General features: G+C 46.7%; 1 protein-coding gene across 2 annotated transcripts in view; it reads right to left on the minus strand.

Annotated features, from left to right (window-relative positions):
- LOC105493729 (2'-5'-oligoadenylate synthetase 3) overlaps positions 1-18,233 on the minus strand; it is a 28,430-nt gene extending 10,197 nt beyond the window's left edge. The window contains exons 1-9 of one of the 2 annotated variants that reach the window (XM_071071027.1): positions 17,627-18,231; positions 14,482-14,764; positions 11,580-11,755; positions 9,290-9,528; positions 8,179-8,332; positions 7,070-7,414; positions 5,318-5,600; positions 2,094-2,269; positions 102-352 (exon numbers count right to left, since the gene is read on the minus strand). In XM_071071027.1, the coding sequence (XP_070927128.1) occupies positions 102-352; positions 2,094-2,269; positions 5,318-5,600; positions 7,070-7,414; positions 8,179-8,332; positions 9,290-9,528; positions 11,580-11,755; positions 14,482-14,764; positions 17,627-17,803 (2,084 nt within the window). In that variant the 5' untranslated portion in view covers positions 17,804-18,231. Of the gene's footprint in view, positions 1-101; positions 353-2,093; positions 2,270-5,317; positions 5,601-7,069; positions 7,415-8,178; positions 8,333-9,289; positions 9,529-11,579; positions 11,756-14,481; positions 14,765-17,626 lie in introns of both variants that reach the window. The other variant, XM_071071028.1, reaches the window with a different exon arrangement.
- Between the last annotated feature and the right edge of the window lie 5,577 nt (positions 18,234-23,810).

Raw genomic sequence — 23,810 nt, forward strand, 5'->3', positions numbered from 1 at the left:
ACCCCAAACCCTACCTTGGACCCCTCCTGGATGACTGACTCCAGGGTGACGGTGGGGAGGAGAAGCATAATTAAGCCAGGCAAAGGGAAGCGGGTCTTCACCTGGGTTTTCGAAGCTGGCCAAGAAGGTGCATTCTCATGGCTGGGTCCTCAGTGCTGTAGTTGACCGTCCAGTAGACACAGAGCTGCTGATGCTGCTGCACGAGCCCTAGCACTGTCCGGAAGCCTTGGGCCATGTCGAAACAGTCCTTCCCGCAGCCCTGCTCCCAGGCGAAGATGGTGAGGAGCTCCAGGGCATAGGCTGGGGGCAGAGAGGCAGGGGCTGGCCGTTTTCTTTTGTTCTGAGCCGCAACCTGTGTCACCCAAGGCCAAGATGAGTGATTAGTGGATGTGAGCTGAGTATGGCCATAAGCACTTGGGGCAGGAAGGGAATATAGAAAACAGAAGTGCAGAAAGAATAGAAACTTGCTGATGCTTCTCATTTTACAGGTGGGTAAACTGAAGTTCAGAGGAGGGTAGTGACTTGTCTAAGGTCATACAGTGAGACTGAGAGCTCAGATGTGGCTTTTGCCCAGTGTCTCTCCTCAAGGAATTTGGAAATTTGAAACATCTTGAGTGTGTAACTCTAATTGAAGATGGAAGCACTGACGAATCCATCCATCACCAGCCTTTAGGAATATTTTAACATTAATCACATAACATAGGGTGGTTGTACAGGAATAGAGGCTGCAATGTATCCATCTTGGTATCCCAGTGTCCATCACAAGAGTTAGTAATAGCAGGTGCTCGATAGATGTTTGTTGAATATAGGGATGCATGAATGCAAGTCAGAATTCAGAGAAGTATTTAGTAAGGGAACTCCGAAGGATGCTCAGAATTTAGTGCAACTCAAAAGAGGCAGCAAGGCTGGGGCGCGGTGGCTCACACCTGTAATTCTAGCACTTTGGGAGGTCAAGGTGGGTGGATTACTTGAGCTCAGAAGTTAGAGACTAACCTGGGCAACATGGTAAGACTCCTGTCTCTACAAAAAGTACAAAAGTCAGCCAAGTGTAGTAGTGCATGCCTGTAGTCTTAGCTACTTGGGGGGCTGAGGCAGGAGGATTGCTTGAGCCCAGAAGGTTGAGGCTGCAGTGAGCTGTATTAGAGCCACTGCACTCCAGCATGGGTGACAAAGTGAGACCCTTTCTCAAAAAAAAAAAAAAAAAAAAGAAAAGAAAAGAAAAGAAGAAAAAAAAGGCTGTGAAAGATTGTATTGGCTGATGTAACCCAAAAGCCCTTGAGTAGGCACAGGTTGATCCAGGAGCCCATAAGGAGTCATCAGCTTTTCTGTTCAGATCTTTTCTGTTCAAGTGCTCTGGTTTTTCTGTCTTGGACAGGTCCTTACCATATGGTGGTCACTGCCAGCTCTAGGCTTCCAGAAAGCGGAGTTTTCTTTTCCAAAAATAGAGATGTGGTGGGAGTAACATAAGCAAAAGTTTGGAGGTGGGAGAAAATCATATAAAACATTTGCAGTGTCAAAGGAGAGAAGTGGATGGGCTAAAGAGGGACAGTGAACCCCAGGTACAAGAAATGAGGACTTTAGAGTTGACGGAGAAAAGATTTTTTCTAACAGTGACTTCCAGATCTGGGCAGGAAATGGAGGATGGAGGAGGCCGGTCCTTTTGCTTTGGATGACCAATAAGAAGCCAAGGAGGCCGGGGGCGGTGGCTCAAGCCTGTAATCCCAGCACTTTGGGAGGCCGAGACGGGCAGATCACGAGGTCAGGAGATCGAGACCATCCTGGCTAACACGGTGAAACTCCGTCTCTACTAAAAAATACAAAAAAACTAGCCGGGCGAGGTGGCGGGCGCCTGCAGTCCCAGCTACTCAGGAGGCTGAGGCAGGAGAATGGCATAAACCCGGGAGGCGGAGCTTGCAGTGAGCCGAGATCCGGCCGCTGCACTCCAGCCTGGGCGACAGAGCGAGACTCCGTCTCAAAAAAAAAAAAAAAAAAGAAGCCAAGGAGGGGAGACATGGGTGTAGGGGAGGAACTGATTGGCTGGGGTGGTTGCCATGACAGTGGCGGCTTCCTGGGAGGAGCCAGGGGCAACTCACCTGGCGGTACCAGTGCTTCACCAGCAGAATCAGGTTCTTCAGCTTGGCGGGGCGAATGTTCACGAAGTTCCTCCGCAGCTCTGCAAAGCAGGCCTTATGTTCGCCCTCCTGGCAGCCACTGCTGAGGAGCCTCGAGTAGACCTGGGGATTTGGTTTGGTGCCAGAACTGAGCTGCCCTGTAGAAGTTTGAAACACCCTGAGTGTGCAACTCCAATCGCAGACAGCAGCATTTACCAACCCATCCATTCACCAGCCTTTATGAATATTCTAACATTAATCACCTAACATTGCAATCAGTAATACACTATAATATTGCATAACAATCAGAGCTATCATTTTTTTCAGTATCAATTCTGTACTGGATGCTTTTTAATAATTTTTGCTAATCCATCCAGTAACGGCACGGTGGATAATCTTCTATTTATTTATTTTTAAAAAGTTTTCCCTGAAAGCTGAAAGATGGATAATCTTGACCCAGAAAACTGTGTCACATAGTGATTAAAGGAGTGAGCTTTGGAGACAGATAAGCCTGGGTTCAAATCCAAGCTGTGTGATTTTTACCTCTTTGGGTATAGTTTCCTCATCTGTAAAAGGGGGATCATAAATAGCACCTGTCCTTCTAAGGTTATTGTAAGAATCAATTGAAATCTACATGTGAAGTGCTTAGAACAGTGTAGAATCATGTGCTCAATAAGCAGTAATTATTGCTATTATTAACGTTATCTTCCAGAAGAAGAAAAACAAGACAAAGAGAGGAAGCTACAATTGAGTCTCATCCCTCACTTTGGTAAGGCTGGCCTCTAAAATAAATGCCTTCTTCATGAAAAGTGACTGCAAAAGGTTATCCACTGGCAGAGAGGGGCTTTAAGGAAGCTTGCTGCTAGGGCTCTGGGGGGGGCGGGAAAGAAAATCCCCTGTGAGAAACTGGGACCCCCATCCTGTGCTAGATGTGGATGTGAAGTCCAAATGTACAGTATCTGCATGGCGAGGAAAAAAAAAAGAGAGAGAGAGAGAGATGAAAAGCCATGGAGGATGAGATAAGAAACTATCTAACAGGAGTTCTAGAAGTAGAGAATAGAGAAAATAGGGGAGAGGCAGTATTCGAAGAGCTATTGGAAGACATCTCCCTAAAACTAAAGGAAGAATTGAGCTCTCAGATTCAGGAGGGACAGCACGTTTCAAAGAGGACACATTAAAAAAAAAATCCATACACAGATACATCAAAGAGAAGCTGAAGAATACTATGAACCAAGAGAAAGTCTTAAAAGCCAACAAAAGGGAAATCAAAACAAAATGAACAAACAAAAAACCACGCACACAAACAAAAAAACAGATCGTTAACAACAAAAAATCAACAACTGACAGAGACTTCTCATCAGCAACAACAGGTAAGAAGACAGCAGAACTAAGGAAAACAAGTGTCAAGCATCCCATTCAAGCATGGAGGTGAAACAGAAACGGCTTTAGACAAAGTCTGAGAAAAATTTGTCACTCAAAAACCCTTTCTGAAAAAGTACTAAAAGATGTATTTCTGTAAGAAGGAAAATGAATCCAGAAGGAAGAACTGGACATCAAGTAGCAATGGTGAAAAAATTTGTTAATTATATTAATAGGTTTTAATTTGCACAGACTGTGAAAACAAAAACACAAGAAACAGTCTCCCCTATTATTAGTGACTGGTAGTTTAGTTCCAAGATACTATTAAACCCGTGTAAATTATTATATCATTGTTGCTTGTTTCATTTTTGTCTTTTAGCTTTGTGCTGCCTATAAAGGGTACAATTTAATAACACATACTAGGAAATAAAGAGTGGAGAGGGTACATCAGGAAAATGCCGACAAAAGAGGACTGCGGCTCTGTTAATATCAGACAAAAGGCTTTAAGACAAAGATAACGTTTAGAAGTAATGAAGATTATTACTTAATGATAAAAAGTACAATCCAATAAAGTATAATAATTATGTGCGTATATGTTCTCAATAACATAGCCTCAAAATATTAGAAGCAAAACTTATTGCAAGGAACAATGGATAAGTCTCCATTCTGAGTAGATTTTAAGATATCTCGCTCAGAAATTGAGAGACTAAACAAAAAATTATCTGAGCAAAAGGTCATAAGCTAGATCTAAAGAACCTATATAGAAGTCTGCATTCAGCAATGAAAGCATGCGATCTTTTTTCTTTTTTTTTTTTTTTTGAGATGGAGTCTCACTCTGTCTCTCAGGCTGGAGTGCAGTGGTACAATCTCAGCTCACTGCAACCTCCACCTCCCAGGTTCAAGTAATTTTCCTGCCTCAGTCTCCCGAGTAGCTGGGATTACAGGTGCATGCCACCACGCCAGGCTTTTTTTTTTTTTTTTTGTATTTTTAGTGGAGACAGGGTTTCACTATGGCCAGGCTGGTCTCAAACTCCTGAACTCAAGTGACCCACCCGCCTTGGCCTCCCAAATTGCTGGGATTACAGGTGTGATCCACCACGTCTGGCTGGAAAGCATGCATTCTTTTCAACCATGGGCAACCTAAGAAATGCCAACAAATTCCAAATAATTGATATCACATAAAGTATGTTTTCTGACTACAGTTTTAAAAAAGATAATAAGTAAATGTCAAAAGCAAACAAAACTCCAAAACATTCATTTGGAAAGCTACTTCCAAATATTCATGGAAGAAACAACAAACAATGATGTCATAATTAAAAGTACAAAATATTTAGACCGGAGTGAGGATAAAAATTATACATGTCAAACAAAAGATTTACCCTGTAGCTAAAGTGGTACTGAAAGGGAAATCGGTAGCTTTAATTGCGTTGACTAAAACTGACAATTACTAAGCTAAGATTCACCTCCAAAAGTTAAAAAAAAAAAGAACCATAAAGTAAACCCTTTAAAATAAGGAAGAAAATTGTAACATGAGAAATTTCTTTAAAAAAAATACCAAGCAGATATGCCTACTGTTAGCATTTTTTAAATCTGAATTGGGGTACATGGGTGTGTGATGTCTGTCGTTTTCTGTATGCTTGAAACGTTTCATAATTAAAATCTTTGTAAAGTTAAAGCACTAAATAGTTGTAAGATTTGATGGTGATGATTACTTTCAGTATCTCAAAGTCATTTTCAGTGCTTGGTCAAGTAGGAGAATTATGATCACAAAGAGGAGGCAGGCACCCCAGTTAGACGGGGACCTGAGGTCCCTATCGTTCTCCAAGGGACACGCTGGACGCCCTCACCCAGAGCATCAAAGGCAGGCAGCAGGCTAACATCTGTCCATCTCTTCGGGGCCGTCGACACCAGCTGGAACTGCAGAGCCTCAGGCACATTCTGCTGAGGAAACTGAAGGCTCAGGCCAGGGACCTGGCCCTGCCACCAGGATTCTAGCTGCGCTCGCATCTCATCGAGGATCTCTGCGCGGCGGGGCCCCCGGTCCTTGTAGTCCGTGAAGCAGTTGAGGAAGATGACGAGTTCAACATCACAGCCATCCCTTAGGTCTGTGCCCCGGCCAAATGATCCCCCCTGGGGAGGGAAGTACAGCTCAGACCAGGGAACTTCTAGGAGCCTAGGAGTCAGACTATGATCCCATCACCTGCGCCCCATCTACAGCCTGGAACCTGCCCTCTTGCTGATGTCAGGTCTGGGCACTATGACAGAGGCCGACTGCATGGGTCCTGTGAGCTCTTAGAATTGTGACAGAGAGTCAAGTTGTAACTGCCTGCACCTGCCCTCTGATCCATGAAGCCTGAGCTAAGTCAGGCCAGTCTGCAGCAACAGATAATGGAGGTGGGGTTGAGTAGGGGCAGCGACCAAACATTTTAGCCTACTCTCTGCAGCGCCTACTGACTGCACATCTGGGCCAGCAGTTGCAAATTGAGGTCCCAAGGCGAAATAGGGCCTGCAGTTGTGCTGTGTTGCCCTGTTTCCATCAATTCCCTCCCTCCCTCCCTCTCTTCTTCTTTCCTTCCTCCAACAAACATTTAGTGAGCTCTTACATGTAATGTGATACCACACGGGATATCACACATATCCCAGTACATGTCAGTGCTCACTAAATGTTTGTTGCAGGAAGGAAAGAAGAGGAGAGGATACAAAATTTCTGTTCTCCGGAAACTTACATGTTGGCTGGGGGAGAAAAGGAAAAATGCTAAGCACTGAAAGGGGGCTGGTAGTGCAAGACTGCAATTTTATTTTTATTTATTTATTTTTATTTTTAAGATGGAGTTTCACTCTTGTCACCTAGGCTGGAGTGCAGTGACACGGTCTCAGCTCACTGCAACCTCTGCCTCCCGGGTTCAAGCGATTTTCCTGCCTCAGCCTCCCGAGTAGCTGGGATTACAGGGGCCCGTCACCATGCCCGGCTAATTTTTGTATTTTTAGTAGAGACAGGGTTTCACCATGTTGGCCAGGGTGGTCTCGAACTCCTGACCTCAGGTGATCCACCCACCTTGACCTCACAAAATGCTAGGATTACAGGCGTGACCCACCGTGCCCGGGCAAGACTGCAATTTTAAATTGCGTGGTCAGGCCTCAGTGGAAGAGGACGTCGGATCAAGAACCTTGAAGAGGAGAAAGAGAGAGAGAGAGAGACAAATGGATGGGGAAGAGAAAGCCACTACAGAGGCCTTGAATGGGCCTGTGAACCTGGTAAGCTCAGAGCAGCCAGGAGGCCAGTGTGGAGTAAGTCAAGGCCAGAGGGAGACCAGGGCCCACCCTACAGGACTTGAGGCCTCTGCACACTGTGAAACCATGGAGAATTTTGAGCTGAGGAGGCAAGTGATCTGATTCTTGTAATAGTGTTTTAAAAATTGTATCATTAAAAAATGAAAATCTAAGCTGGCACTTACATATATTTTATTTAAGCCAGCAAATCATCCTTCCCGGGCCATGCAGTTCCCCAGCCCGACCTCAGCTCCATTGCTGTAACTCCTTCCCTTTCCCACGCTGACCCCTCGAGAGGGTCCCCCCGTGTCTCCACTGGCCCAACTCACTTTGCTGACTCTTGAGACCTTGTGAACACAGTTCTCACGGAGGCGGCGCAAGATGATATCGATGGCCTTTTTCACCTGCTCCTGGAACCGGGGGCTCGGCTTTAGGTGGTCCTGGATGAAGCGGTCCAGCTCCTTGGTGGGGATCTGAGACAGGTCCAAGGCCATTCCCGGCACAGAGGGGGTGACGCTGGCTGCCCCAGCAGGGCCGGGAGCTGGGCATGAAGGTGCTTTGCTCCCTGCTCTTGGGGATACAGCATTGAGGCTCTTGCTGTTTTCAGGGGTCTTCTGGTTAGGGTTTAGCTGGATGGGGTGGCCCAAACCTGAGCATCTGGCACGTGGAAGGCCCTGGAAGGTCGTTGAAGGAGCTGCCTCAGCCAGGTGCAGAGGTTTCTGCATCAACCCAGTGCCTTCTCTCCCCAGCTCCCGCCCTTTGCACAGTCAGGGTGACTGAGGCTTAGAGAGGGGAAGTGGGAGGGCCACAGCTAACCCGCCTGGCATCTTTGGGCAGAGTTGAAAAAGGTGCCTTTCTGAAGGGACAAACTGCAAAATGGGTGCCCTTGTTATGGGCAGAAAGGCCTGGTAAGCAGACCATAGGTGCAGAAAAACAAAGGGCTCCTTCCCCCGGCAGTTTCAGCTTGAGCTTCGTGATAAGACCGTTTTACATGCCTGCTGCCCTGTGAATTTTCATTTATTTATTTATTTATTTATTTTTTGAGACGGAGTCTTACTCTGTCGCCCAGCCTGGAGTGCAAAGGAGTGATCACGGCTTATTGCAACCTCTGCCTCCCTGGTTCAAGCAATTCTCCTGCCTCAGCCCCTCGAGTAGCTGGGATTACAAGCACCCACCACCATGCCTGGCTAATTTTTGTATTTTTAGTAGAGACGAGGTTTCACCATGTTGTCCAGGCTGGTCTCGAACTCCTGACCTCAGGTAATCTGCCCGCCTCAGCCTCCCAATGTGTTGAGATTACAGGCATGAGCCACCGCGCCCAGCCACCCCTGCTTTTCAAAGCCTGTTCTATACCATATGGCACATAGTAGATGCTCAGGAAACATTGGACACATAAACAAAGTGCAAAACCCAAGGGTCCTGGGACCCCCTCACTTACCGGCACCTGCCAAGGCTGCACTGGATCCCCCATCCCGTTCAGAAAGCATGGGTGGTCACAGCAGGATGCTGCCTCCTGGGCTAGCAAATCCCAGTGCCAGGCTGCCCCATTTCCCAGGTCCCATGTGGGGTCGGCTGGGTCCAGGATCACAGGCCTGCAATTTCAGAGAGACAAGAAAGTTCTGGTTAGCAAGAGGGCTCTAGAGTGAAACGGACCTGGTTCCAATCGCATCTCTGCTACTTTCCAGCTGTGTGACCTGGGACAAATGATTTACCTTCTCTGAACTTCAATTTCCTCGTCTGCAAAATGAGGATAACAACATTGCCTGCTTATCATTGTCAATCTTGGCTGCACGTTGGAATCACAAGACACCAGGATCCACTCTCAAGGGCTCTTGAGTTACATCCTACAATTCAGCAATTTCATTCCTAGGTATATTTCCAACAGATATGCATATGCACCAAAAAAACATGTCCAGAAATGTTTATAATGGCCCTATTTGTAATAACTCCAAGTTGAAAGAACTCAAATGCCCATCATCAGTAGAATGGACAACGTATTTTGATAAATTCACACAATGGAACACTATACAGCAACAAAAAAGAATGATCCACAACTGTATAGCTGAATCTCCAAGACTTAATCTTGAGAACAGAACAAGAAGCCAGACACAAAAGTACATGTGGCATGATTCCATTTAAATAAGATTTAAGAAAAGGCACAACTGTAATCTTAAAAGTGTAAGTGGGGTTATTTTGGAAGGTTACTGACTGAGAGGGGACCAGCGAGGTGCTGGAAATATTCTACCATGATCTGGGTGATGGTTTCAAAGTATGCAGTCTTCACACATTCATCAGAACATGCACTTTCTGCTATACATCAGCAAAACATTCACACATAAAACATGTGGGGTCAGGCACTGGTATATTTTTTAAAACTCCCCCAGGTAATTCTAATGTGCATCTGGGCTGAATCCAGTGAATTAAAACATGTACATGCAGCATTTTGCTTTGGCCTACACCCAAGCACTCAGTAGGTGTGACCGATTTTATCCTTGTTAATTATCTCCCCCTGGCCCCAGGACAGGAGAACAGGTATTATTAGGAGGTACCTGGGTCTCTCAAGCTGCCGCTGCAAGAACTGCCCAACTGCAGGGTCCTCGAAGCCATAGTTGACAGTCCAGAAAACACACAGGTGCTGATGCTGTTGGATCAGGTCCAGGACAGTCCGGAGGCCTTCGGCCAGGCTGAAAGCATCCTTCTTACAGCCTTGCTCCCAGGCGAAGATGGTCAGCAATTCCAGAGCATAGACCGGGGGCAGCGTCTCCTCCCACAACCCCTGTAGGCACACCTGTGAGAGGGCATGGCAGGGGACTCAGAAGGATGAAGGAGAGGAAGGAGAGCCAGCTCTCTGCAGAACCAGACTGGGGACCTTCCAGGCTGAGCCTGAGACAAGATGCTGTGTTCCAAGCCTGTTCCAAGAACAAGCGGCATTTCTCACCAGCCCTCACTGGTAGCTTCAGCAAAGTGGTTGGCTCGTATGACGGGGGAGTGGTGGGAGGGAGGGGTGTAAGTTTCAAGTCCCAAGGAGGCAGGGAGCAGTCAGAGAGAAGCCAAGGGTAGTCTCAAATTGCTACCTATCCTCAAATAAAGGTGAAGCAGATCTGGGGTCCCAGTTCCGTGGATGGTTGGAGAAGGGTACCAAGTTGTCGCCCTTTCACCCCTGGAGTGGGGTGGGGCAGCGGGCCAGGACTCTGTCCTTCCCTCCTCACTCCAGCTGTCTATTCCCCATCCCCAAATGCATGATTTCTATTTGTGAACCATACACTTGGGATCTCCATGTACCAGGGAGGAATTACTCCATGCCAAGGCAAGAATCCCAGGCCTCTGAGTAACTCCAGAGGGGATGCTTCAGCTTGCCAGAAGGTGACCCACCTGACTAGAAGCACCCAGCATCTCCACATTCCCTCCACTCACGCCCTCTCTTTGGGGGGATAAACACACCTGGGTGCACATGTGTACCCACCACCCAGATCAAGATAGAATTTCTAACGCCCAACCAAGGTGGCTCCACAGTTGTATTAATTAATTATTTAATTTATAGACAGAGTATTGCTCTGTTGCCCAGGCTGAAGTGCAGTGGCTCAATCATAGGTCACTGCAGCCTTGAACTCCTGGGCTCAAGCGATCTTCCCACCTCAGCCTCCTGCATAGAGAGGACCACAGGCATGAGCCACCATATCCAGCAGTTTGCCCCTTTAAGAAGTACCAGGCTATTAGCATTTTCTGCCCCTGGAGAATCCTATGTGGAAAGAACCTGAGTAAGATTTACCAACGCATATATTTATTTATGTGCAAGTGGAGGAAACAGAGGCCCAGAGAAGGCTAGGAACTTGTCCAGGATCACACAGCAAGAAGATGGCTGAGCCAGAATTGGAATCCAGAATCTCCTAGATAGACTGCTTATGATGACTGGTCCATCAGAATGACCAAGCCATGTGCTGCAAGATTTTGGGGGAGCTTGTTCCCCCATCTCCAGGCATAGACTTGGCACACTTTCCCCAGTGCATAAGAGTCTGGCAACAAACATGAACAGAGCCAGGGAGCATCCCTGAGGCTGGGGAGGGAGGTGTACCACCTCCACATTTCCTCATACCATACCAGACAGGCCAAAGTCCTGAATATGAACAGAAATACAATGGGAAACAATACGATGGCAGGAAATATGAAAGAGTCATTTTACAAAGTCAGGATAGGGAAAGACCTCTTTTTTTTTTTTTTCTTGAGATGGAGTCTGGCTCTGTCACCCAGACCGGAGTGCAGTGGTGCAATCTTGGCTTACTGCAACCTCTGCCTCCTGGGTTCTAGTGATTCTCCTGCCGCAGCCTTCCAAGTAACTGGAATTACAGTAGTCCCAGCTACTTGGGAGGCTGAGGCAGGAGAATGGCGTAAACCTGGGAGGCAGAGCTTGCAGTGAGCTGAGATCCAGCCACTGCACTCCAGCCTGGGTGACAGAGCCAGACTCCATCTCAAAAAAAAAAAAAAGATACACTAAGAATAACTCATTTTTCAAAGGATATATCTGAGTACATTAAAATTTAAATATTTTGTCCTACAAATAACCTTTAAACAAAGCAAAAGCCCAAGTCACAGACTGGAAGAATACTGGAAGAATGCATTATATTAACTAAATAAGGATCAGTATCCACAATATATAAAAAGCTTCAACAAATCAATAACAAGACAGCTAACCCAGGAGAAAATAATGCACAAGGTACATAAACAGATAATTTCCAGAAAGAGAACATGAATGGCCACTAAATGTATGACAACAGTTTCACGACTATGGAAGTACAAAGCAAATAGTCACATGTCTGGAGCAACCCTCCCAAGGGGCTTCACCTGGTGGTACCAGTGCTTCACCAGCAAGATCAGGTTCTTCAACTTGGCTGGGCGAATGTTCACAAAGTCCCTCCGCAGTTCTGTGAAGCAGGCCGCATGCTCGCCCCCTTGGCAGCCACTGTTGAGGAGGGTAGAGTAGACTTGTGGCTTGGGTTTGACTCGAGAGCCGGCCTGACCTGTTGGTGTGAAGCACTGTGAGTTAGGAAGGGCACTGAGGACACAGGATGGAGGGCGGTGGGCAGCCCATAGGCTGAGGTGGAAGGATTGCTTGAACCCAGGATGGAGGTTGCCGAGCTCGGCCTGGGGCACTGAGAGAGAATGGGAAGAATTTGGAGGGGAAGAAATCTGGCAACATGGGAGTCGGGGGACTGGGAAGAGAGCCCGGAGCTTTTCAGGAGTCTGGGAAGAAAAGCGGCCCTCCAGAATGCAGTGGGAGAGTCTCTCCCTCCCAAATGGCCAGGCAGTCCTTGGAGCAACAGCTCAAAGAAGAGCAGCTGCATTCTAAGATGGTTAAACAGGAAAGATACTTCCAGCTGAGTCAGCAGTACCTGCAGCCTGGCAGCTCTCTCCTCCCTCCGTGAGCCTTCCTCGAAACACCACTCTACATACCCTTAATTAAGAGGTGTCACGGAGAGGAAAATGATGCCCAAGCAATAAAAGGCAAAAAGCCCTGATCCTTTAGCAGTGGTTGTTGATATTTTTTACTACAGGCCTGGGGCTGTGGCTCACACCTGTAATCCCAGCACTTTGGGAGGCCGAGGTGGGCGGTTCACCCGAGGTCAGGAGTTCGAGACCAGCCTGGCCAACATCGTGAAACTCTCTCTCTACTAAAAATATACAAAAATTAGCCAGTCATGGTGGCACTCACCTGTAATCCCAGCTACTCCAGAGGCTGAAGCACGAGAATCGCTTGAACTCAAGAGGCTGAGGTTGCAGTGAGCTGAGATCATGCCACTGCACTCCAGCCTGAGGCACAGAGCGAGATCAGAAAAAAACAAAAACAAAAACAAAAAACTATCTATCTATCTATCTATCTATCTATCTATCTATCTGTCTATCTATATTTTACTGCATACTGGGCACTGGACTGAAGGTCTTTACATGTATCTCCACCACAACCCTATGAGGCAAGTACAGTTCTTCATCCCATTTGATAGCTGAGAAAGCTGAGGCACAGAGAAATTCCATGCTTTGCCCAAGGTTATACCGCCAGCATGCGATGGAGTCAGGATTTGAGCTCAGAGCCGGTGGACTTTACAGGATGCACCCTTTCCTCCACCACTCCCATGGGCATGACTTGGGAGAAGTAAACACTCTCCATAATTCCCTGAGGTTGCTGCTACCGCTTGCCTGCTGTGTGGCTTTGGGTGGGTCACTGTATGTCTCTGAGCCTCAGTTTCCCCACTGGTGAAACTGAAGCTGAAACAGTACAGACCTCATAGGTTTGTTATGAAGAACTGATGAGATAAAACATGTCAAGTTCTTGGAATAGTTAAGCATTTAATAAGTAGTAACCATTATGACTAATATATGTGTACCCAGCCTGGGTGTGGTGGCTCATGCCTGTAATCCTAGCACTTTAGGAGGCTGAGGCAGGTGGATTATTTGAGCCCAAAAGTTCAAGACCAGCCTACTGGTCTTGGTGAAACCCTATCTCTATTTAAAAAAAAAAAATTAGCCAGACATGGTGGTGCATGCCTGTAGTCCCAGCTACTCGGGAGGCTGAGGTGGGAGGATTGCTTGAACCCAAGATGGAGGTTGCAGTGAGCCAAGATCATGCCACTACACTCCAACCTGGGTGAGAATGAGACCCTGTCTTAAAAATGTGTGTGTGTGTGTGTGTGTGTGTACCTAGTAAGTGGATACACTAGGCATGGGGTACCAGGCATAGGGGATGTGGCTACCTGCCCAAAGGATAAAGCTATCCCCCAGATCATCAAGGTAAATAATGATAATAATAACAATAATAATAGAAACAACAACAATAATAGAAATAATAGCAAACACTCTTACAACCCTTACCACATGCTAGACATGTTTTTTTTTTTTTTTTTTTTTAAGAAGTCTTAGACAGATTGTAGGGGCAAAATCACAGCCCCCTGCAGCCTCCACTGCCTGGGCTCAAACAATCCTCCCACCTCAGCCTCCCCAGTAGCTGGGACCACAGGGAGGCATGCACTACTACACCTGGCTATTTTTTAAATTATTATTATTTGTAGAGACTAGAGCTTGCTGTTTTGCCAAGGCTGATCTTGAACTCCTGGGCTCAAGCAATCCTCTCATCTTGGCCTCCCAAAGCTGGGATTACAGGCACGAGCCACTGCGCCTGGCCCACTAGGCACACTTCTATGTTTGATTACATATATTAATGCATTTAATTCTTCTGACAACTCGATAAGATTACTAATATCCCCACTGGTATTATCCTCATTTTACAGATGAGGACACAAAGACATATTTTTATCTTAACTCAAGCACAGGTATATTACGAAGAATGCAAAAATCACATTAATGTTTTCAAGATAAAATACAAGATTTTGCAGAAATCTGGTTTTGTCCCCAGGCCCCTACTGCTAGCCACATGTCCACTTGGCTTAGCTTTCGGGAATATTTGTGGAAGGGCTGAGCAGTAACTGCTCCAGGCAGTGGCTGAGGGAAACTACCAGATGCATGTGGGAGGGCCAAGCATCTTGACAGCAGGACCACAGATCCAGGAGGAACTGGGCTTTCTCTGCCTTTGTCTGGCACAAGTCCAATATGTTTAGTCCCCAAACTGAGGCTGAGAGAGGGGTAGAGGCTGGCCCAGGTCACATAGCAAGTCGGTGGCTGGGCTAGAATTGGAAGTCCTGTGTTGTTCCCAGTGATCTTGCCCCCAACCCTGGAACAGTCCAGGAACCCTCACCCAGGACATCGAAGGCAGGCACCAGGCTAACATCCATCCAGTCCTCAAGATCTATGGATGTCAGGCGGAACTGCAGGGCCCCAGGCACGCTCTGCTGAGGAAACTTGAGGCTCAGACCAGGGACTGGGTTCTGCCACCAGGATTCCAGCAATGCCCGCATCTTACTAAGGATCTCTGCACGGCGGGCCCTCTGGTCCATGTAGCTCTTGAAGCAGTCGAGGAAGATGACAAGTTCAGAATCACAGCCACCCTTGAGAGCTGTGCCCCGGCCAGAGGAGCCTCCCTAGGCAGAGGAAAATAACTCAGAATTTCATACTGTCCAATTCTAGTGGCCTTGCAACCTGGCAGGCGACTTAAGTGAGGTGAGGGTGCTGGGGAGAGACTGTGGCCACATAGCTCTAGATGTTGAAGCCACGCAGGAATGTAGGTCCAGGGTAGCCAGGCTTGAGATTTCAAGAGAAGCAATTTTAATATGTAAATCCATGACTTTTTTTCCATAGAAACAGGGTCTTGTTCTGTCACCCAGGCTGGAATGCAGTGACATAATCGTGCTCACTGCGGCCTTCAACTCCTGGGCTCGAGTGATCCTCCTGGCTCAGCCTTTCAAGTAGAGACTACAGGCACATGCCACCATGCCTGGCTAGTTTTTACATTTTTTTTTTTTTAAAGAGATGGAGTCTTGCTATGTTGCCCAGGCTGGAGTGCAGTGGTTATTCACAGACACGATTATAGCTCACTGCAGCTTGGAACTCCTGGGCTCGAGTGATCTTCCTGCCTCAGCTTCCCAAGTATCTGAGACTACAGGCATGCACCACCGTGCTGGACTAAATCCATACTTTTTATTTTAGTTTTATTTTTGAGACAAAGTCTTGCTCTGTTGCCCAGGCTGGAGTGCTGTGGCACTATCTCAGCTCACTGCAACCTCCATCTCATGAGTTCAAGCGATTCTCCTACCTCAGCCTCCCGAGTAGCTGGGACTACAGGTGTGCACCACCACGCCTGGCTAATTTTTGTATTTTTGTAGAGATGGGGTTTCACCATGTTGGCCAGGCTGGTCTCGAATTTCTGACCTGAAGCGATCTGCCCTCCTTGACCTCCCAAAGTGCTAGGATTACAGGCCAAGTAAGCCACTGTGCCAGGCCTATAGCCATGATTTTTAAATGTTGGCAACTAACTTTTTAAAAACTCAAGACCACAGGTAAAACAAATTCTGCTTTGCAGAACACACGTTCGCAATCTTTGCTCAGAATGGGTACAGAACTGCGGTATGACTCAATTTCTGAGACCTGTGTGATCAGTGTTTCTTTCGGCAAAGCTTCCAACCTGAGGATTTGGAAAAGAAACTCCTAAACATTGTCAGAGCCACTGTTCTGTGTCTGGGATCTGACGTCTCTACTCTCACTTCCAACACAAAACAACTGTGATGTAGTTACATGTGGTTGCAGATATGGGGAGTGAGGCTCAGATGGTGAAATGAGTTACGCAGCCAGTAAACAGCAAGAACCAGGATGGAGCCCTCCAGGAGCAAGTCTTGCCCCAAACTGGGACCCCCTACTTATCCCGATGATTATGCCAGTCCTTTTACTTCCAGCTCCCGCAATGTGGGGGCTGCTGACAAAGTGGGAAGAGGGACTATTACAGGCTGGGCACTTCCTGCACGTTTCACACACTTTCATTGAACCTTCCTCACAGCCCCGGAAGGAAGGTACCAATTTACAAAAGAGGAAGCAAAAGCACAGTGCTCACTTTATAAAGGAGGAAATGAAAGCACACGGAGATTGTGCTTGAGACCCCCCGCCTGCCGTACCCCTTTCCAGGGAAGCTAGGGATGCCAGGACTTTCTCTTGCTGCACAGAAATCCCTCCTGTCCGTCTCCGAGGTAGAAACAGGACTTCACACCTCCTAGGCAACAAGTGTGTCCTCCTTCCCCACCTCCCAAGCTGAGAGTCAGCCCCAGGAAACCACTAGGTGCTCCGAGGCCATTTCTACTCTGCGTTTTCACTCCCTCTCCTGACAACCTCCAAATCTGCTTTAGCACACCCAGGTTCCCTGGGTCCATCCGCTCCTGGTACCCCCGAATTTACCCTGAGGATAAGGTAGCTCATGACTTGTCTCCTCCCTGAATCTGTGAGTGTCCTGGGATCACAGTGGCAGTGTGGCTGTATTTAAGTGACAAAAAGTGACCTGGAGCCTGGGCAACATGGTGAAATCTCATCTCTACAAAATATGCAAAAATTACCTGGGCACAGTGGCTCACACCTGTAATCCCAGCACTTTGAGAGGCCAGGGCAAGTTGATCACTTGAGCCCAAGAGTTCCAGACCAGCCTGGGCAACACGGCAAAACTCTATCTCTATAAAAAAAAATGCGAATAATTAGCCAGGAGTGGTAGTGTGTGCCTGTAGTGCCAGCTACTTGGGAGGCTGAGGTATGAGAATAACTTGGGCCCGGGAGGCGGAGGTTGCAGTGAGCCAAGATCGTGCTACTGCACTCCAGCCTGGGTGACACAGTGAGACCCTGTCTCAAAGAAAAAAAAAAAAAGTGACTCAGAGCAGTAGTTTAGCGTTTAGCCTCAGTTTCCCTATCCATGAAACAGGTACAATAATACCTACCTCACTGAATGTGGGGATGAAACGAGGTAATACTCATTTAATGAGATAATTTTCATTGCTATTTGGTAATGTCTCCATAAATTGGGCTATTCTGGCTGTTACAGAGTATTATTACTTCCGTATCCTTAGGGTCTGGCATAGTGTGAGGCCCCCAGCCTGTTTGAATGACTGGGTGAATGAGTGAGTGAGTGAGTGAATGAAAATGGATGAGAGGCAGCCTCTGAGAGCAGAGATGCAGGAATCAGGCTACTTGGATTTGAATCCTGGCTGGGCCTCTTACAGGATTGGACACGTCACTGTGCCTCTCTGTGCCTCAGTTTCGCCATCTGTCAAGCAGACTTTAGAGTACCTACCTGGCTCGTATGTTCAGGGGACTTAGCACAGGGCTGGCACATTGGAAGTGTTTGTTAAAGAAATGAATGAGAGGTGCACAAGTGGATAAAAGCCACCCCCACCGTAAGGCTACGTGAGGCTTAAGCGTCCTCCCAGGACTGTCCCCTTTGGACACATAAAGACCCCGAGGTGGCACCTCACCTTGACGATTTTCAGCACCCGCGGGGCTGCAGCTCCGGGGCGGCCCCCGCGCTCCCTCAAGGCAGCGGCCAGGGCGCCCAGGGCGCGCCGCGCCGTCTCTGTGAACTCCTTCCGCGGCTGCAGCCTTGTGGCCACGAACCTGTCCAGCGCGCTGGCCGGGGTGCGGTACAAGTCCATGGCTACCTGCCGCAGCTGCAAGGGGAAGCAGGGCTCTGGCGCGGCCTTCAGATTTCTGGTTTCCCTGCTCGGCTCTCCGCACCACGCCCAGCTCGGCAGGACCTAGGTCGTCGGTCTCGCGAGTGGCGTGAAATGGGGACCAGCACTGCTGGTACTGTCTTCCTTAGGTTTCACTCCTCCTCCCCAAACTTGGTAAATTCCCTGCTTTCAGTTTCGTTTCTTTCTAGCAGCTCCTGGATCTGGCGCCCGCTTCCTGGCTCCCTTCCCAGCTACGACTTCCTCTCCTTCCTCTCCTTGCTTCCAGCCGTCCCTGCAACCACCAGCTGCAACGAACTAATCACAACCTAACAAAGTATCTTGACAGAAGCAGGTCCACAGAACGTATGGGTACATACTGAGTAACATACTCTGAGCATTTCAGAAATGTGCAGGTTTTACGTGAAAAAAAAAAAATTTTTTTTTTTTTTTTTTTTTTTTTTTTTTTGAGACGGAGTCTCGCTCTGTCACCCAGGCTGAGTGCAGTGGCCGGATCTCGGCTCACTGCAAGCTCCACCTCCCGGGTTCACACCATTCTCCTGCCTCAGCCTTGCGAGTAGCTGGGACTACAGGTGCCCTCCACCTCGCCCGGCTAGTTTTTTTGTATTTTTTAGTACAGACGGGGTTTCACCGTGTTAGCTAGGATGGTCTCGATCTCCTGACCTCGTGATCTGCCCGTCTCGGCCTCCCAAAGTGCTGGGATTACAGGCTTGAGCCACCACGCCCAGCCGGAATGTGTTCTAAACACCACTACCACCACCAATGATAATAAAGCACACTTGGAGACTCTCACTGACTCCTCCCAACGACCATGGTGTAGGTGCTACTATCATCACCCATTTGACAGATGAGGAAGTTAAGGTACAGAGGAACTAGGTGACTGTCCAAGGTAACACAGCTGGAAAGTTGTCTGACTGGATTCAAACCCAGCCCAAGCCCACAGAGCTGCCTTCTTCAGAAGCCAACTCTTCCTAAATAATTTATATGTGTAATGCAGTTCCAATAAAAATTCCATTTTTAAAAACTGCAAACACACGATCTAAAGTCTGTCTGCAAGAATTAAAAATTATTTTGGAGGAGAAGGGAGGAAGGAAAGTCAGTCAGTTTAGAATGGTACCTTGCACAACAACACTACATATTAAAACATTGTAAAGCTGCAATAGCAAAATCCTCTTGGAACCGGCACAAAGCTAAGCGGACTGTAAACTCTAAGCTGCAGAGTGGAGATTTGAATCCAGGACCATTGCACTTCTATCTTCATGGCCTGTCTCCTCCTTTTTCTGCTTATTTCTTGCTGCTTCTCCATCCAGGTTCCCAGAGACTGCACGCCTGAGCTCTCTTCCAGGCCTGGTCCAAGCCGTAGCCTATCTCCTCCTCCTCATCTTACTAAAAAACTCAGGGGTCCTCTCTCCTGTCTGCTCCAGGATCCCGCATTTACTCTGCCTCTGGGTACGTTTCAGGTAATAGTCTTAACAAGTGCTTCCTGACATCGCATGTTAACTGAAAGGAAATAGATAGGATTAGAGTGTGAATTTCAGAGGTCATGGTCAACTAGAGGGAGAGATGCTGGGTGGGTAGTATGTACATCACAACATACGTAGTATGCAGTATTTTGAGTAGTGAATGCTGCATCGCTTGGAATATTCAAGTATGGGAAGGAGACTATTTTGTAGGCCAGGTGTTGTGGCGGGGATTTAAGTCAAGGGATTCAGCAAGATTTTCATGCTTGTCCATTAACCACAGTCTTCTTCCTGAGTCACAGGCCACTTTAGAAACTTTCTATTCAAGATAGTGGATTGAACACAAGCTCAAAATTCTATTAAAATAGCAGCAAAGATATATTAAAAGCATAATGGAAATCAACAGGGTTGGAAACTGAGAAAAAGTGGAGTCAAGGGAACAGGACATTTGAGGCATTTTTAGAAGATGGAACGCAGAAGGGTCAATATTGGGTCAGGATGGTGGACTGAACATATACACAAGCCTTCAACGTTCATCCCAGGCCTCTAGAAGTGGCAGGAAAGAGATGGAAAAACTTTAATAATGTCGCTGGGTCCTAATCAGAGGTGCCCTAGATAAACCCGAAACTGAGATCCCTGGCAGAGATACAGGATTGGATGAAGGAGGAAATTGCAGCCAAAACGCATAAAGGAGGGGGTACCTATGCAGAGTGGAAAGGATCTGAGGAGCTGCAGGCTCTAGGCAGTGGATTGAAGGAGAAGAGACCCTAGGTTAACTGTCACGGTTGTCAGTTGTGCTGGCATAGTAATGGCAGCCTCTAAAGACATGCGGTCTCCCGCCCCAACCTTTCTGTGTGGAGTAACACAGAAGTGCAGCAGAGGTGCCTGTTTAGGGAGGGAGCAGTGAGGGTGGGGCAGAGAGGCAGGGAAGTGCCCAGCATACCTGGCCACATCCAGAAAGAACGGGAAGCCCTGTATGCGGAAGACTCATTCCTGGCACTTCCCCTTTTCTCACCTCTGCCTCCGGATGCAGTAAGAAAGTACCAACTTCATAGGGAGACAAGCAGAACATCCCCAGTGAGCAAAAAGCACACATCCAAAGGTGCCAGATTATTTTGGGAGATTGAATGCTATGGACATAAAAACTCACATGTAAGGACATTAAAATAATCAATAAAGGAGAAGGAGTCTTCTATGGTCTGAATTTGTCCCCCAAAATTCATGTGTTGGAAACTTACTCCCCAGTGCAGCACTTGGGAAGTGGGGTCTAACAGGAGGTGTTTGTGTCATGAGGGCTCTGCCCACATGAATGGATCATGGCCACTATGAAAAGAGCTTGCAGGAATGGGTTCATTCTCTTCTGCTTTTCTGCCATGTGAGGACATAGCGTTCCTCCCTTCCAAAAGACACAGCATTTTTCAAGGTGTCATCCTGGAAGCATAGAGACCAGGCCTTAACCTGCTGAAGCTTTTATCTTGCACTTCTCAGCCTCCGGAACTGTGATACATAAATTTCTGTTCTTTGCTAATTACCTAGTGGCTTTCTGTTTTAGAAGTACAAATTGCACTAAGATGGTCTTAGAAATATATAATTAACATCCTCAGAGGGGATATTATTTGTAGATATTATATCCATTATAATTATTCATTGTATTCATAATTATTCATCATATCCATGAAATAAGAACAGTTATGAAAATCAACAACCACCACCATCACATTGGAAGTGGAAAAAATAATGCAAAATAAAACCAAAGATGAACAGAAAAACCAAACCTTCTCCATAGATGGGCTGAATAAATATACCTGAAGATAAAATTGGTAAACTGGAAGATGGAATGGAGGAAATTACCCAAGATTACAGGAAAGCAGGACATAGAAAAGAAAGGTATAAAAGACAACTTATGAGATGTGGAAAACAGATCCATTCCTTATTCTTATAAATATTTATTGAGGCCGGGTGTGGTGACACACACCTGTAATCCCAGCACTTTGGGAGGCCAAGGCGGATGGATCACCTGAGGTCAGCAGTTCAAGACTGGCCTGGCCAACATGGTGAAACCCCGTCTCTACTAAAAATACAAAAATTAGCTGGACATGGTGGCAGTCACCTGTAATCCCAGCTACTCAGGAGTCTGAGGCAGGAGAACCACTTGAACCCCGGAGGCGGAGGTTGCAGTGAGCTGAGATCGCACCATTGCACTCTAGTCTGGATGACAAGAGTGAAACTCTGGCTCAAAAAGAAAATAAATAAATAAATAAATATTGAGTGTTTTCTTTATGGTAGGCACTTGTCTAGCACAGAACATGTGTGGTGAGTAAGTGAAAAGGCCTCTGCTCTCATGGAATTTATATTCTAACAAGAGAAGATGCACAAAAAATTAATAAGCAAATAAATGAGAAAACGTTGGATTCATGGTTAGATAAAATCTTAAGCAGAGGGTGTTTCTTGGGGGTCTTGGAATTAGAAGGCATATCTGGACAGGTCACCCACACTTGTGGGTGTAACAAAATGTCTCAGAATGTCTGTTACAAATTCTGTTACTTACTACTGTCAAAGATATTCTTGGTTGATACAGTAGCAAATCATCTACTGTTCTCCTTGGAAAACTTGCTTGTTGCCTATATGTAAAAGGTGCCAGTATCCACCCACAGATACTCTGTCTTTTTGCCTGTCTGCTTAGCCAACTCACTCACCACCTTGTACTGTCCCAGGAAGAAATTGCCACTGGTTTCTTTTTGGAAAAGAATCTTCTTTCTTCCTTCCTTTCCTTCCTTCCCTTCCTTCCTTCCCCTGTCCTTTTTTTTTTTTTTTTTTTTTGACAGCGTCTTGCTCTGTCATCCAGGCTGGAGTGCAGCAGTGCACTCTTGGCTCACTGCAACCTCTGCCTCCCGGGTTTAAGTGATTCTCCTGCTTCAGCCTCCCAAGTAGCTGGGATTACAGGTGACTGCCACCATGTCTGGCTAATTTTTGTATTTTTAGTAGAGATGGGGTTTCACTATGTTGGCCGGGGTGGTCTCGAACTCCTGACCTCAGGTGATCCACCCACCTTGGCTTCCCAAAGTGCTGGGATTACAGGCATGAGCCACCATGACCGGCAGAAAAAGAATCTTCTGATACATCAAAAGAATAAGATGGATTCATGGATGGATAGAAGGATGAAGAAATTGTAGATATGCTATCAAGCAAGTGCAGTAAAACATGAATTGTAACATCTATGTGGTGAGTATGTGAGTGTTCACTGCAAAATTCTTTCAATGTGGCTGTTTGCTTGGAAATTTTTCTTAATGAACTGTTGGAAGAAACTGGCAAACTATGGCCCAAGGGCCGCATCTGGTCCAGCCTCAACTTGTTTTTGTACTTTTTTTTTTTTGACAGACTCTCGCTCTGTAGCCCAGGATGGAGTGCATGGCAGGATCTTGGGTCACTGCAACCTCCACCTCACTAGTTCAAGCGATTCTCCTGCCTCAGCCTCCTGAGTAGCTGGGATTACAGGCACCTGCCACCACACCTGGCTAATTTTTGTATTTTTCCTAGAGACAGGGTTTCACCATCTTGACCAGGCTGATCTCGAACTCCTGACCTCAAGTGATCTGCCTGCCTCAGCCTCCCAAAGTGTTGGGATTATAGGTGTGAGCCACTGCACCCGGCTGTTGTACTTTTTAACACGTTTAAATGGTTAAGAAAAAAATCAATAGAAGAATATTAAAAATAAAAGAAGAATATTTTGTGATGTGAAAATTATGAAATTCAGTGCCCATAAACAGAGTTTAATTGAAATGCCGCTACACCCATTTGTTTATATGTTGTCTATGGTTGCTTGCATTATAGCAACAGCAGAGATGAAGAGTCCAACTGAGGTTGGATGGCCCATAACGCCTAAAGTATTTACTGTATTGCCCTTCACAGGAAAACTTGGCCAATCTAGCAATCGCTGGGCACGTAGGCGGGACTTAATGATAGCTGCAGTGATTCTCATTTCACAATTCTGTTTTGTTCTTCTACATCAACACTAAGAAACCTTACTCATGACACTTATGATTTTCAAAAAGTATTTTATTTAATCAGCTGGCAGTACCTGGGGGTTGAGAGCAGGGGTAGAGTGAGGTTCAAGGGGGGATCCATTGACAAAGGAGGGAACGACAGTAAGACAGTGTGTTCTTCCAGGAGCTGATGCCACTTGCAGTCACAGTGCTTGAGAAATTGCATAATAGGCTGGAAATGGCAGATTTCTATGTTGATTCTTCATCACAACTAGGAATTATGTGCATTACCTCCATTTAACAGATTATGAAACTGAGGCTCAGAGGAGCTAAGTGACTTGCCTGGGACTGTACAGCAAAGCAGGGCAGGGAATGTGTGCCTATGGAGCTTAATTAAATGGACAAGGAAGCACTAAGACAGCAGGGTAGAAATTAAGAGCATAGGCTTTGAAGGCTGGCAGTTTAGGGTTTGCATACCAGCTCTGCCACTCACCAGTTGTGTGACTTTGGGCACAATGACTTCAACCT

This window comes from Macaca nemestrina, chromosome 10, assembly GCF_043159975.1.
Source record: "Macaca nemestrina isolate mMacNem1 chromosome 10, mMacNem.hap1, whole genome shotgun sequence".
Lineage (NCBI taxonomy): Eukaryota > Metazoa > Chordata > Mammalia > Primates > Cercopithecidae > Macaca > Macaca nemestrina.